We start from the raw sequence: 15,521 nt of genomic DNA on the forward strand, positions 1-15,521 counted from the left end.
CTGGCGCAGCTCAGCCGCGTGAACGCAGGAGCGTTCCGATCAGCGCTGCGGAGACAGTGGCACTAAACCTAACCTTCCCCAGGGCTGGAGAGGGCTCCGGGTCCAATCCCACTTCATCTTGTTCAACAACCGCCCCTGGGCGATGAGGCCGCAGGGCAGCTGTTGCCGTCACTTTCAGCGACAGATGGAGACACTCGGTGTGCTGTAGCGTTGGCCCTCTGAGCTGCGTTTTCCTTCCCCTGTACCGTACGCGGCCAGGGCTAGAGCCCTGGGGAATTGTCCTGGGTCAGCGCTGCTCTCTCCGCGGGTCTCCGTGATCCACACCAGGTGCCTGCAGCCCCCCGGGCCCTGGATGGAAAGCCAGGCGCCCATTCTCGGCAGCGGCCCCTGCATTGCCCCTCTCTCGGCTCCTCTGTTCTGGACGTTGTCACCACGGGTTTCCTGGCACTTCTCGCTGCTACCAGGCACCGCTTTGCCTTCTCACGAGGGGCCCGTCCGCCCGTTCGTGCTGCTGTAACCGAGTGCCACAGGCTGGGTAACTTACCACGAACAGACACGTGTTTCTCACGGGTCCCGAGGCTGGGAGGTCCGAGATCAAGAGACCAGCATCGGCGAAGGCCTTGCTGCGTCCTCACGCGGTGGAAGGGCAGAGAGAGGGAGAGAGGGAGAAGGAGGGGGCCAAACTCATCCTCATGTGGAGTCCCCCCCACAGGGATCTGTGCACGAGGGCAGAGCCGTCAGACCTGAGCCCCGGAAGGTCGCACCTCCTGACACTCCGCACTGGGGATCGAGCTCCCAACACACGCACTTTGGGAACACGCTCCAACCACAGAGGCTGCTGTCCTCGCCGCGTCCCTTGCTTTTGCTGTGAGTTTGGTCCCTGCTCAGGCTTCCAGACTAATGACTTAACACCCACTGTCAGGGTCGCCTGGGGAGCCGGAAGGGTCTTATGGGAGGGAGGAGGTCAGCGCTGCCCGGTCTGCAGCCGGGGGCCGGGGAGGACACAGTGTCCTCCAGTCCCTGGTCGCTCCACAGAGCGGGTGGCGGCACCACCTGTGACTCACGAGGGAGCTCCGTGTGTCTGCCGCTGCCCCACCGGCACCTGCCGCGCCGTCTGCCCTGCGGCCACCCGCGACTCTTCCTCCGTACGCAAAAGGCTAATTCTTGTGATTATCGTGAGCAAATTAAGTCCGGGCAGAGCAAGTGTGGAATCTGTTCTTTTCAGTCTTTAATCTTCATCCCTCTCCGCGTGGCGCAGGGTGGCCGGTCTCCCGCGGGGACTCCCTCCTGTTGGCTGCTTGCTGGGGTCTGCGCGGCTTCGCGCTTGAGGGTCGCAGGGCAGGATGTCCCTGACCGGGACGCACGCCGTCCACAAATAGCTTACATTCAGCTGAAGCACAGGTGGACGCCCTGTGGGTGAAGGAGGGGGCGACAGGTTCCCACGATCGGGCAGTTTTCAGGCAGAGTAACGGGCCCCAGAGCTGCAAATATTGTGACAGAATTTTGAAAGAGTTGGGATCAAATGGATTTGAGGTGGATCCGCGCGGTCAGGAAGGTTTCTCCAGGTTCTCCGAACACACCCCCCCTCCTGACCCCTCCCTGGTTTCCCTCCCATCCGCTTCCACCTTCAAGACGCAGCCGGACTGTGGCCTTCCAGGAACCGCGTGGACGGGGCATTCTCAGAGTGTTGATCGTGGAGTTCTTGTGTCATTCCAACTTCGGGACTTGGCGTTTGGTGCAGAACAATCCTCGCTGAGCCCCGCAGAGGATGCACAGCGACGGGAGTTGGTGAGCTCGCGGGCTCGTGAACACGCGTGGACTCAGAGACTCCGGCGCGACAGACCAGCCTGCGACAGGCGAAACCTCCCTCCGCCATCAGCCACAGGATCCAATTTCAACAGCCTGTGGTTCTGCTCTGCAGCTGCTTCGATTCTGAGACCATTTTAATCCTTCACCCATTTGATAAAAACGCCGAGTAGCTGCCGTGTACGAAGGGGTGCAGAGAGGGGCAGAGTCTCAGGGATCTCATGATGCGTAGAAAGAAATAAAATTATTATAACACAAAGTGACAAAGAAACAGCGGTTTGTGCGAAGTGCTGCGGGCTGAGAAGGGTGCGGCTCTCTGGGGAAGGCTCAGAGGACGCGCCGGGTCTGAGAGCAGGTCCACAGCCGCCGGTGGACGGGGGCGCTCTGGACACCACGACAGGCCCCTGCAGGGCACGTGGCGCCTCGGTCCCGTTGGACGTCCCAACATCAGACGGTCAGAGACAGCGGCGTGAACACCAGCTGCACGACTGTTCCCAGGGAGCAGCGGCGCTTGGACCAGGCCCCGTGACCGTGAGAGGGAGCCGCCTTCAGGGACCCGTAACGCGGCTCAGCAGGGGCCGCCCCGTCCGAGGCACGAGACGGGAAGCTGATCTGCCTAGACACGCCAGCTGTTTCGGTTTGCGCCGGGAGGGACGTCAGAGATCCTGGAGGCGGTTGATTACTGCCACGGTGGGTGCCGGGAGGGGACCCGGAGAAGCTGCCTTCGGTTCTCCTCTCACCGGCCCCCTGAGGCCCCGGGTGAGGTATCGGTGGAGACAGCACCTGCCCAGGATGCAGGTAGAATTCGAGAGGAGGACGCACAATGGCCTTTCAAGACGGAGGGCGGGAGGAGATCTTTCGCAAGCACTCGCAGAGAGAAGAGATGAGGTTTGGAGGCTGGGAAGGTGGGGGAATCCAACACGGAGTCCGGACGCACAGACCAGAGGTTGGAAGGAAAGCGGGTGGGGCCAGAGAGTGGTCTGGTGAAGAAAGGGTTAACGGAGGAGGAGGAGCAGGAGGAGGAGGAGGAGGAGGAGGAGGAAGAGGAAGAGGAGGAGGAGGAGAGGAGGAGGAGGAGGAGGAAGAAGAGGAGGAGGAAGAGGAGGAAGACAGCCACAGAGGCCACTGCTGCATCTGGAATCTTTGGGTACCCTGCTGGACTGTCTCCCTGCCTCTCCGCCTGTGAACCGGTCCCTTCACACAACCAAGCGTGCTCTCGTGAAAACCTGAGTCACGTCTTTCTGTAGTCAGAGTTTCCCAATGGAGTCACGCCTCCCTTTGAGGGGAAAACACCTTTTCAGTAACTAAAGTTCCACATGATGTCGTTCCTCACCTCCCTCACCTCCAGTGTCCCTCTCTGCCCTTTCCTGTCCCCGGCCTCCACCCATCCTGGCCTCCTCCCTGCCTCTCCAGGTGTGCCCTGGCCCCAGGTGTGCCCTGACTGTCTCTCTAGGTGTGCCTTCCCCCAGGTATGTCGTCCCCCAGCTGTGCCATCCCCCAGCTGTGCCCTTACCCCAAGGACTGCCTCTGTCCCGCCAGACGCCTGCGCGCCTCTCTCGCCACATCCTGTGGGGCTTCAGTACAATGTTCCTTTCCATCTGAGACTTCCCTGGTCTCCTGATCTAAAACCGTTCCCCCCAGGAGCCTGACACCTTCTCTCCCTTTGTTCTGCTCTATTTTTTCTCCCAGTACTGTACCATTCTCTGTGCTCTGCCCGTTTTTCTTGTTTCGTGACATTTGCCACCCTCAGGGATTTGGGACCCACAGGAGCCATGCTTCTGGCCCCAGCACAGTGCCTGGCGTGGGGCAGGTGCTGGAGAGACCGTTAACGGAGGAGTGAGTCCCCTGGGGTCGTATGGTTAGTGGGTGCACTGGCGTGAGGACACGCTCAGAGTCTTAGAAAGCAGTGTGCTTGTGTCGTGTGTGCATGTGTGCATGTGTCCATGCATGTGTGTGTGTCACATGTGTGTGCATGTGTGCACGCATATGTGTGCATGTTAGGTGTGCGTGTGTGTGCGTGTCACTGTGTGCCTTGTGTGCATGCATGTGTGTGTCACTGTGCCTTGTGTGCATGCATGTGTGTGCATGTGTGCGCACATGTGTCATGTGTGCATGTGTGTGCATGTGTGCATACATATGTGTGTGTACATGTCACTGTGTGCCTTGTGTGCATGTGTGTGTGCATTTGTGCATGCATGTGTATGCCATGTGTGCGTGTGTGTGTATGCATGCATGTGTGTGTTAGGTGTTCGTGTGCGTGCATGTGTACATGCATGTGTGTGCGTGTGTCACTGTGTGCCTTGTGTGCATGCATGTGTGTGTACGTGTGTTAGGTGTGCATGTGTGCCATGTGTGCATGCATGTGTGTTAGGTGTGCGTGCGTGTGCATGTGTGCATGCATATGTGTGCGTGTGTCACTGTGTGCCTTGTGTGCATGTATGTGTGTACATGTGTTAGGTGTGTGTGTGTCATGTGTGCATGCATGTGTGTATACGTGTGTTAGGTGTGCATGTGTGCCATGTGCACATGCATGTGTGTGTGCGTGTGTCATGTGTGCATGCATGTGCGTGTGCACCAGGACATCTGACTGAAGGTGTCACTCAGCGCGGCCCTGTGCGCGGAGCCTGTGCTCACTGGCTTTGTGCGAAGGGCTCTGCAGAGGGTCAGAGCTGCGTGAAAGTTGACGAAACCTTTACCGTGGAAAGGCACCGAGAGGTTTCTTGACTGAGTATGTCCCCTTCATGCAGAATCTTCCGGGGCCAGTGTCGTGGAGAACTGGGAAGCTGTTTCAAATTTCCCCTCCCTGCAAACACCAGCGCTGGGGCCCTGAGTTAGATGAAACGTCCTGTACCCATCCATATGTCCCCGTTCTAATATGTAGGGTTTTAGTAGAAAATGTGAGGGGTCGTTTGGCCGACAGACCGGGAGGTGACTGCATTGGAAAGACGGTTTGTTATTCATGGACCCCGGAAGAGAGGGCAGGTGTTGCTGGCAGGGCCCGCCGGGAGACGGGGATGGAGGGGCCTTTGTGGCGGACTCCCCGGGAAGGAGAGTGAGGGGTGGACAGATGCCCGCCGCCCCTGTAGGAGGCTGTTGGGTGGCAGACTGGGTGTAGGTGCAGGCGTGGGCTGGTTTGCATGGGAGGGGCGTGCTCCTCACTGCCTCTGGGCGTTGGCCGACCCTGGAGCGTCTCCCCCAGCGGCGAGGCTCAGAGTCAAAGCGTCAGATAAAGTCAGAGATGTGGTTCTTACACCAGGGAACTGGCCCCTCGACCTGATTCAGACAGAAGGATACAGGTTCTTCATGGACAAGTCGAATCCCTCAGACAATCACTTTGAGGTTGGCGATAACCTAGGATAACTGCTGTGATAACGCGTCCTGACTCACAATGCCGGAGTTAGCGCCTTCCCGGGACTGTCCCCCGTTGCTCGCGGTAAGGCTGAGCGGAAACTTGCCACTGAAGAGCACGTGCAGTTCTCAGCTGCAGAGAGAGAGGTCTGGTGAGGGACACGTTAGCACCGCGTACGGTGACAGATCGACTCACGCTTCACTGGCCAGGTGGTCGTCTTTCCTGGTCCCACTGCGTAGCAGGTGACCACAGGGCCCGAGTGGCTCAGGACTCTCCGTTTCCTCCCTATCACGTAAAGGCTGCAGGCAGCCGCCACTCGGCTCCAGGGCAGTTAGCACCACGTGTCTTGGGGAAACGCTGCTTTCGTGGCAGAAGGCAGAGCAGGAGAGGGGGGCACCCACACAACTGCAGGTGGAGAGACGCTCAGGTGGAACGGGCCACGTCCTCCCCCTTCTGGCCTGAGCCAGAGCGTGGGCCAGGGGTGCCATGTGGCCCCCTGCAAGGCGCAGGGCAGGAGGGGCGCGCACGACCCCAACGGGAGGGGCTGAGCGATGGGGCACAGGACGCTCTGTCTTGATGTCAACCTCACTTACAGAAAGGTTTAAATTACCGCAGACTTTTGAGTTAACTTCTTTAGGTCCCTCTGAATAATCTGGTATGTCTGAGCTTTACCGTCTTATTAGTAACCAAGAAGAAAGTGCATGATCTACCCCTAAAATAAGCTACAATTGGGTAAAAGTAGCAATTTGGTCAAAAACGAGCATTGGGGATTTGAACACATATTGAGTTGATCTTGCAACCCTGTCATTTTCCTTACGGAGTTTTTCTAGGTTTTTTCCTACTGTGTCCCCCCACCCATTTTATTATTAGCTACTTTTTCTACTCCGTACCGTTTGAAATAGTGAAAAATCAGAAAAACCTAAACATGCAGGAGGGAATTTGTTGGGACCCTCTAAATATGCAAACTGCTACCAGTTTCATTTGTTTCCTGTATTTTTTCTCACAAGTGAACATGCATTTTTTTATTCTAAAAACTGAGAAATCAAATAAAAAGCATAAATAGCATTTGACCTTAATGCTCAGAAATAAATAAACCTAGTTCCAGATCTTTCCAAACAACATTTGTATGTGTATATATGTACTATGATTTTTCCCTACAAAATGGGATCATAATGTATGTACTTTCTAAATTAATCACACTTATTTTAAGCAATTACAAAAGAATTTCCATTTACATTGTTGCAACTAAAGCATATTATTGAAAAGTTTGATCTAAATTTTTGCTATTAAAAATGCAAAAGAGAAATAATTGCCTGAAAATGATTGAAAAATTATAAAGCCAAGAAAGGACATATTTCTGAAGAATTCAGAAAAAAATAATTACACAAGATTACAACGTGCCCTCGTAATTCTCCAAAATTACCGTTACACGGAAATTCAGCAATTAGGGAATGTTCATTTTTGACCAAATTATCTTTTTCAACCAAATTGTCATGCTAGCTACATTTCTTTAGGGTGTATTTCCTCACAGCCACGTGCTGTCTGCAAGGTCACCTGGAAACAATCACTGTCATTTGATACGAGATGATGTCAACTGTCCCACCTGGTTCTGAACTTTACTTAGATGGTTGTGAGATACATGGTCTCTCTCTCTCTCTGTCTCTGTCTGTCTCTCTCTCTGTCTGTCTCTCTCCCCTCTCTCTCTCTCTCGTAGCCTCACTGAAATGTATTTTTATTGAGGTAGCATTGCTGCATATTTATTTTTGATAATTTGTATTATGTTCCATCAAGATTAATGAATAATTTATTCTTTTCCTTCCTTTCATATATTTTAAATACTGCTCTTTCCTACTGCATCTTAATTAAAATAGTCTGCCAGGTGTCATTAATGAAATTTATATTCTTTTCATCTATATAGCAAGGCTTTTCTTCCTCACACATAAGAATATTAACTTTTTCTTACTGTAACTTATTTTTAATCTACAGCTACAGTATCAGAGAGATTGACATGAATCACAAAACAATCCAACAAAAAACTGGCAATTGCTGAGTGGCGAAATTGGCGCAGAATAGATTTGAGTATCACTTTAATATTCCTTAATTTTGAACCGTTAGCCACAAAGCCTATTTTTTCTCTACAGTAGTCATTTTGGGCTGTGGTCCCCAACCCCCGGGGCCTGTTGGGAACTGGGCCACAGAGCTCCGCCTGCCCCCACCCCCGTTGGTAGAAGAATTGTCTTCCATGAAACTGGTCCCTGGTGCCAAAAAGGTTGGGGACTGCTGATTTCAGGAAAGCAAAGTGGACAAGGGCAGCTATTATTCTGACACAGAGATCATTGAAACCTACAATTGAAGAAAATAATAGATTTAGCTACTGTTTAATATATTTGCAGTTTACTTAATAGGTTTGTATTTCGTCTGTTTACATTGCATTTCTGTATGACAAGAAAAGACAGAGTTTGAAAATAGAATAATTTTACTCTTTTCTTCGTTTTTTTTTTTTTTGAGCAGATAGAAGTAAACACATTAGCAAGGAATTTGGGACGCGGGACTCTCCCCGCTACCCATCCGTCCACCTGGAAGCCAGTTAGGGAGGGCCCGCCGTCCCGGACATCGACACCACACGCACAGAACAGGCACGCGCTTTGCCGGTTTGGGGCCTGCGCTTTGGCAGGAAAACAGGCCGTCAGACAAGTGGGAAGAGCCGCGGTTTGGTGGGGACTCGAGCTGGGCAAGTGCAAGGCAGGGCTGGTGCCCACTGGGGAGGGGTGGAGAGGCCTACCAGGACGCGCGTGGGGTGGGGACCCGGAACAGGCACAGGGGAGGACAGGATGTCGGGTGGGGCGCAGTCTTCAGGGACAGCAGGTGACCCGCAGGCTCCAGGAGTGGCGAGGAGTCCGCCGCGGGGAGAAGGCAGTACCTGGGGATGACAGGAGGTGCCGGCGCGCCCAGCCCAGTAGCAGCACCCGGCAGAGTCTGGCCTGTGCGCCGAGCAGGGTCCATGGGAGGGGCGAGCGGTCACCCCGTCGGTGTACATGACAGATGGGCAGGGCCGGGGGAGGAGAGCGGTGGGTGAGGACTCCGCCGGTCCGTGGGGCAGACTGGACGGTTGGGCCAGGGCGGGGCAGCAGGCGCTGGGAGTTCCTGAAGCTAGAGCCCCAAGGACCTGCTCATGGGGAGACGGCAGCGGGGAGACAGGAGTGGCAGCCACCAGCAGTGTGCCCTGGGCAGCTCGAGAGCGGGGCTGCTGCTCCCTGAAAAGGAACGAGGACAGAGGCGGCTTTTACAGGGCAGGTCACAGTCCGGCTCCGTCCGGTTTCCTTTGAGCCGCCTGTTGAACATCCGCACGACATGACGAAGCTGGGTCTCAGACTCGGCATTGAAGACCCTGGCGGAACGCACCCTCGGGAGCCGTCGGGGAGCAGATAGTGTTGGACAGCACGAGGCTGAGCGAGACCCCAGCAGGTGGATGTCGCAGGACAGAGATGCAGCCCGAGGGCCCTGCAGGGCGATGTCAGGGGACGGCGGGGAGGAGCTGGCCGGGGGACGAGAGGACGCAGCCCTGGGTAGAGCTTGGCCTCCCACCTCGCCAGGGGTGTGGCAAGAGCCTGAGAACCAGGCGGGAAAGCCAGGCTCGCTGCTGACGGGTAGGGAAGAGCGCTGAGACGGTAGCGGGAGGCAGGGCAGTGGAGGGCAGGCGCTTCCCAGGGACGTCTCCGTGGGGACAGAAGCGTGGACGCTGGACCCCGAGAAGAAGACCCAGCAGGCTGCTCCACCCCGCCCTGGGCAGGGAAGCCACAGAACTAGCCCCATGGCTCCCTCTGGCTTCGATTTTACTTGAAGATTTGGGAAAAATTATTTTGAGCCAAACATGTTATTTTTTCATGATCTTAATATAAAACTAAAAGACTGCAGAGAACTTGTCCCTCGGTGCATTAGGGCTTCATTCCCAGAACCGCAGGGGCAGGAATCCTCTCTCCTCCGGTGAAAGTTTGGGACTCGCTGGCAGGAAACTCTCCACAGTCAGTGGATTTGCCTTTGGGGTCTGGGCGGAATGGAACGTTCCTCTGTGTTGTACTAGCGCAGAACCCGCCTGCACCGCGACTTTAGCAATGCACTACTCGCGGCCTGCGTGCGGTCGGCTCTCCAGACCCGCAGGGTCCGCTGCTGCAGGCTCAAGGAACTGCAGATGGAAAATAGTTGAAAAAAATAAAATAAACAATAACAATACAACAATTAAAATAATACAAATAAAGAACAACATACTATAGCAGCTATTTACATAGAGTTTGCGTTGTTCAGGGTGTTAAAGTGACCTAGAGATGATCGTTGCGCGCACGCACTACGCCATTCCGCAGGAGGAGCCGGAGCAGGCGCGGATTTCCGTGTGCCGGGCCCGGAACCAATTCCTCTCAGATTCTAAGGAACAACTGACATTTTTTCTCATGTAAAGAAATTTGCCAGTTGACAGCACCTTCGTAAGGCGACATGGACCCTTCCTGAAATTATATTGAACTTTTCATTAAATGAAGAATATTTGATTTTTAATAATATCTTTTTTTCTTTTCCTGCCAGCCCCTAGAGGTAATGCTGAAAGCACTTCCAATAGACAGGTGAGTATGTCTCTATTTTAGCCTTAATAATTCGCTGGTTTAATTATAGACAATAAAAATCCGGGGTTATGTCGATTTGCGAAGCCCAGTTCCTTCCCAGAGAAGACACCGTCCAGGTGCGGCAACCTGCACTGGGAAACCCCGGCGGGAACTGAAACAGCCTCGCAAAATCCTGTCTGAATCGTCAACTCATCGAATCATTAACGTGAAGATTTTGCCATAATTTTTTAACTATTTAAAATTTCAATTTTTTAAAATTCGAGTTCCCTTGTTTTGTGGAAATAGTTGTCTTTGCAAACTATTGTCTGGGTGTTTGTAATTTATCTCCTGCACTGTGTTCGGGTGCGTGAACTGCACACTCTGGGCACACAGTGACTGTTCTTTCTTCTAGTCCTAATGAGACGAGCGTTGGGCTCCAGAAGGGATTTTCAGTTCCTGCTGTGGCTGTTCATAGTCAGGGCTTGTGTTTCTGAGTCTCTCCTCCATATGCAATCAGAGGATGCAATGGCGGCACCTCCAGCCACCCAGGCCACGACCCATCCCAGCGAGGACGACGTTTTCCGCAAGATAAACAGGAGCGGATTCACGCCCGCTTCCACCAAGGCCGGGCAAAGCCCTCCTCTCTGGAGCGCTGCTCAGTTTGCTGTTGATCCCGTCTGCACCTGTTTGATGTCAGGCTGACATTTCCTGAGGCAAGCCCCTGTGTTTGTGGTGGGTTTTAAGTGGAGACCTCCAACACACACCTTGGATGTAATCTAAAACCATTTCATTAGGATAGATGTGTGATACGTTTTCCTCTGTGTAGCAAATGTTTATGGTTTTAACTTTTTACATCCCACCGCAAATCACTTATGCTTTAAAACAGGGCTGGTCTGAAAGCGATTACCTCGCGAGCCACAGACCTCCACGGGGCTGTTTTCATTAGATAACGGCAATTACTGCACACGTGTGCGCCATGCAACCCTAAACAAACTCAACTCCAAACACAAGCCCTGCTCTCCGCGTTTTCCCAGAAAGAGAAACCAGAGCAGTTTCTCCGGCTCTTGTTACGCTGCCTGAATGGATGTGCCGACTTCTGGGCCGCTACTCCAAGGGCTGCTCTGCAAACTGGGGTCCTGGGCGGAGTCCTGGCGGGCGAGCAGCCAGCCTGCCCGTGACATAGTAACTGTGGACAATATACGTCTCTCTGGAGACTAACGTGGTCCCAGCCGCCAAAGCCTTTCACCATGTGAGTAACCACAGACGAGAAAGGCCAAGTGAAGGGCTGACAGGAGCCACGAAGCCAGTATTTAACCACAGGTGAGCGGGCATCCTTGGTCTCCCATTTTCGTCACTATTCAGAAGTGACCAGAGCTACACAACCAAGCAGGTATTTATACAGGTGAAGATGTCAGGCCACCTCGTCCAACAATTCTGACACCTTCAGTGACTGGTAAAATACTTGAAGCGTCGTCTTTCTTCGTAACTATTAAAACAGAGATTCTCACCAGCTTAGTGTAGAGATACGTGCTCTGTCCTCATCACCCCCTCAGATCCTTATCAAAGGGAATAAAAGCCAAACAGGAGACTCCTAAACTTTAAAGTTTAATTATTTTAAATTAAAAAAACAGAAGCGTGGATCGACTTATATTTGTAAGAATTGGAACATTTGGAAAAATAAGTAATATATCAATATTTACAAACTTTTCAGGTTGCATTTCTTCTTAGAAAGGTAAAATAGTGAATGGAAAAGATGAAATAGAATATTAAAAAATCAGCTGTGCCCTTATCCCATTTGAGGCATAAATTAGATTATTAGAATTATTTTTGCATAACGAATCCATGGTGATGGTGATAGAAGATTCTGTAGAACATTCAATGTGTTTAGTCCACTGACAGTATTTGAAATAAATGCTAATTTTCTCCACTGATATATTTTTCCTGATGTTTCTAATTCAGTCAAGGGGGAAAGTGTTAGGAAGTTACCAGCGCCCGAAACGTCTTCGTTGTTTTTTGTGAATCCTTACAACTAAAATGGTTAGCGCAGCGCTCTTCCTTCTCTTGTTTTAAAACATTGCTTTTCCCGTGTTGTTGCCACATGGCTTATTCTATCCCTAGAACGCGAGCCTCGGTCCCCACAGATGAGCGATGCAAACTTCTTACAACGACGTCTCTTTTTCGTCTTTGTGTTTTTCAGCCAAGGAAGCAAGGATGAGCCGCTCACAGCCAAGGCAGTTCCTAGACATGTGGGAAACTCCCTCACCAAAGAGCAATTTAAAAAACAAAAACACATAGTATTTGCACTTTGTACTTTAAATGTAAATTCACTTTGTAGAAATGAGCTATTTAAACAGACTGTTTCGATCTGTGAAAGCTGGCTTTGCAAAATTAATCACATACAATGTATGTGCCCTGTTTTGACCTTTGAAATCTGCGCTCGGTGGAGATGAATTTTGAGTGCATCTAAGCTTAATCTCTCCGTCCTACACATTTTAACAGTAGAAATCTCAGCGTGAGGCTCTTCGGTTGCGATCCTGCGTCTTTCCCCCAACCAGAGCCGTGCCTGGCAGTCTGCGGTAGCTGCAGCGTCGTTGGACTGTTGGGAGCTTCACGTTTTCATAGACGTTTGAAACGTGCTGCTGACCCATCCTGCAGTTAACATTCACGGGTTGGTTTGTTTCTCGGGATTTTGTGTTTGTTTCCTTTTGCTTTCCAGAGATGGCACTCACACAATGAATTATGCAACCACTAAAGCAATCCAATTAAATACAGGTAGCGGTAGGAAAGGATATTTTCAAACTATCTTCGGTGTGATAGTTTGGTTCCAACTGTCTTTGTTTTTCCATTTCAAGCTTCTGTTTGAGTTCTGCCTTGGGCTCGGATTAATCCTGCCATTAAATGTCGAGAGAACGGCTCCCGCTATTGGGAGGCAGCCCAGAAGGAGCCCGTCCCGCAGGAAAGTGAATCCAGTTGTGGTGCCACTGAGCTCCACACGCTCGCTGCCTTTCCCCCCACGCACGGGGCCACTTCCCTCCTGCCGTGGCCCACCCCGGGGGCCCCCGGGAGGCAAAATTATCACCTGGGGAAATGATGGACAGCCCCCTAATGAGACACAGCCGGATGAATCGTGCCCCGGGCGTTCGTCGGCAGCCAAGCAGAAGCGCCTGCAGGGCCCACGGTTTCCTTCCTTCTGTCCCGAAGGCCTCAAGGACTTGCCCGCGGGAGGCTGGTGAGGGGGTGGGAGTGGGACGCCCCCACTGGACGGCAGGACCCGCCCGCAGTGTGCACGCCAGCTGCCAGCCCCAGACCGGGGCAGAGGTTGGCCCACGTGCAGTCCCCGCGGAGCCGTTCGGAGGGTGCTCCCAGAGCTGGGGCTGGGAGTTGAGGCCATCTCAGCTCAGACTTCTGGTTGGAAAAACATCCTCGTGTCCCCAGATCATCCAAACGCGACATGCAGAGTGATGTAGGTGGCTGTGCATGACAACGCTGAACAGGGCAGAAGCAAGAACCGAGGCTTTGGAGCCACAACCCAGCTCAAGTACTCGTCACGTTGTTTAAGAGGCAGTTACAATCCCAAACTTTCTGGATAATCTTTTATATTTCTGACCTTTGAATTTAATCACTTTTCTTAGATCAAAATAAAATATGCTATTGGAACTGTAGTTAGTCTTTTCTGTCCAGCTAAATACAGTCTTGTGATTGTTCTGTTTTGAAGGTGCTCCCGTCAGGGAGGTAAAGGCGCAATGCAGCCAGAGTGAGTGTGAACCCCGGGTCTGCCCCTCCGTGGCGTGTGCCTTTGCACCCTCACTCAGCCACGTGTGCCTCGGTTTCCTCCTCTTTGCAGCAGGAGGGTGGCGGCTGTTGTACTTCTCGAGAGGGAATTACACAGATAACACAAGGAAAGTGCTTAGAGCCTGGCACCTGGGCGTGCCGCTCACGCGTGTGTGTGTGTGTGTGTGCGCGCACACGTGTGCACCCCTACTGTGTGCAGCAGCCACGTGTCAGTGAGGGACACTTCAGCACTGCTGAGTGCTTCTTATGTCGCCGGTGCCATGGGGGCTTTAGAAGAAACAAAAGGAGCGTTCATGTTTTGATTAAAGACAGTTCTACTCACAGAGTCGCACAACTAGAAGCCGCGGGCGTCCTTACAGCTCCAACCGCACACGCGGTGTCCCTTCCCGCCGGCCCCCACTGTGTCCCACCAGGACCACGGCAGTGGCTTCCTCCAGGACTCCCCACTCCCTCCTGCTAAATCCCCACCCACAGTTTTCTCTCTCAGAAAGGAGTGAACCTCCGAAACCCAGCCTTGGCGCCGGTGAGGGGCACGGGCAGTGCGGCTCTGCGAGGAGCTGGGAGACGGCAGCCTCAGGAAAGGCTGCCCGGGGGGCGGGGGTGGGGCTGGGGCTGCGTCTGAGCCAGCGAGAGGACAAAGTGGCCACGGAGCCGAAAGAGCAGAACAAAGGCCGGGCGGGGGGAGGCGGCATGGACGGCAGCCAGCCAGCGCAGATGGTTCTCATCGCAGAGCACGGAGACTGCAAATCCAAAACAGAAACGTGCCCCTCACCTACGCAGTGCGGCTGTTTCCAGCGGAGGATCCTCCTCCCCAGCCCTGCCTCCCTCCTCTCATGGGTGCGAAGGCTCCCCTGCATCCCTGTCAAAAATCTCCTCGTGGGAGATTTATTTAGAAGCACAACAGCCAACACATAAATCACGCCCACGAATGCCACACTCGGAATTTGTTTAAATTATCAAGGTGAGAGGTTTCAGCTTTTTTGGAATCCATGTACAGAAATGATTGACATGATCATAAATGGTCAGTTGTACAACCAAATCATGCAAACAGCAAAGTTACTCCAGAAAGACTGTATGGGCGTGTCCAAAGCTAAACTCAGGTCCTGTGATGATGGCGATGATGGTGGTGATGATGGCGAATGGTGATGATGGTGATGATGGTGATGGTGGTGATGATGATGGTGATGGTGGTGGTGATGATGGTGATGGTGGTGGTGATGATGGTGTGATGGTGATGATGGTGATGATGGTGATGGTGGTGATGATGATGGTGGTGATGATGATGGTGGTGATGATGGTGGTGATGATGATTGTGGTGATGGTGGTGACAACGATGGTGATGATGGTGATGGTGATGATGGTGGTGATAATGGTGGTGATGATGATGGTGATGGTGGTGATGATAATGGTGATAATGGTGGTGATGATGGTGATGGTGGTGATGGTGATGGTGGTGATGATGATGATGGTGATGGTGATGATGATGATGGTGGTGATGATGGTGAAGATGCAGATGGTGAGAAGGATTATTTTCTCCCTAATACCACGCACTACTACATAGACCAAAATTTGAAAACATTTTTGTCTAATTGGATATTTAGCTATATTTTGGCATTTCTTCCTTCTAAAAAGTTGTGTTAGCCACCTTCTACTGTGATGCTATGAACAAGCCACCCCAAAACTCAGTGGCTTCAAACAGCACTCGTCTATTTTTGTCTCACTGCTGTGTGCTGGCAGGGCTTGGTCAGTCTGGTCTGGGCTCATCGGCCTCGGCTCTGGGCTTGTGAGGGGCACAGATTTGCACCTCTCCTCCTGCCAGGACTTGTGGGCCATGAGGGAGGTTCTCACACGGCTGTAGCTGATGCACGAGGAAGTAAGTTCAACTGCGCAAGCACAGGTCAAGCCTGCTCTTGTGACCCATCTGCTAATATCTCCAGCCACAGCCTACCGCCTGGTCCAGGCGGGGCACGTGGCAGGGAAGT

At 52.6% G+C, this 15,521-nt stretch overlaps 1 protein-coding gene across 1 annotated transcript in view; it reads left to right on the forward strand.

The window, feature by feature from the left end:
• Nucleotides 1-13,052, forward strand: part of SMOC2 (SPARC related modular calcium binding 2) — a 131,566-nt gene extending 118,514 nt beyond the window's left edge. Inside the window, exons 12-13 of the mRNA XM_012658961.1 lie at nt 9,731-9,768; nt 11,945-13,052. Of these exons, the coding sequence (XP_012514415.1) occupies nt 9,731-9,768; nt 11,945-11,962 (56 nt within the window). The 3' untranslated portion in view covers nt 11,963-13,052. The remainder of the gene's footprint in view (nt 1-9,730; nt 9,769-11,944) is intronic.
• The last annotated feature ends 2,469 nt before the right edge of the window (nt 13,053-15,521 follow it).

The sequence above is a fragment of the Propithecus coquereli genome, unplaced genomic scaffold, assembly GCF_000956105.1.
Source record: "Propithecus coquereli isolate 6110/MARCELLA unplaced genomic scaffold, Pcoq_1.0 Scaffold591, whole genome shotgun sequence".
Taxonomy (NCBI): Eukaryota; Metazoa; Chordata; class Mammalia; order Primates; family Indriidae; genus Propithecus; species Propithecus coquereli.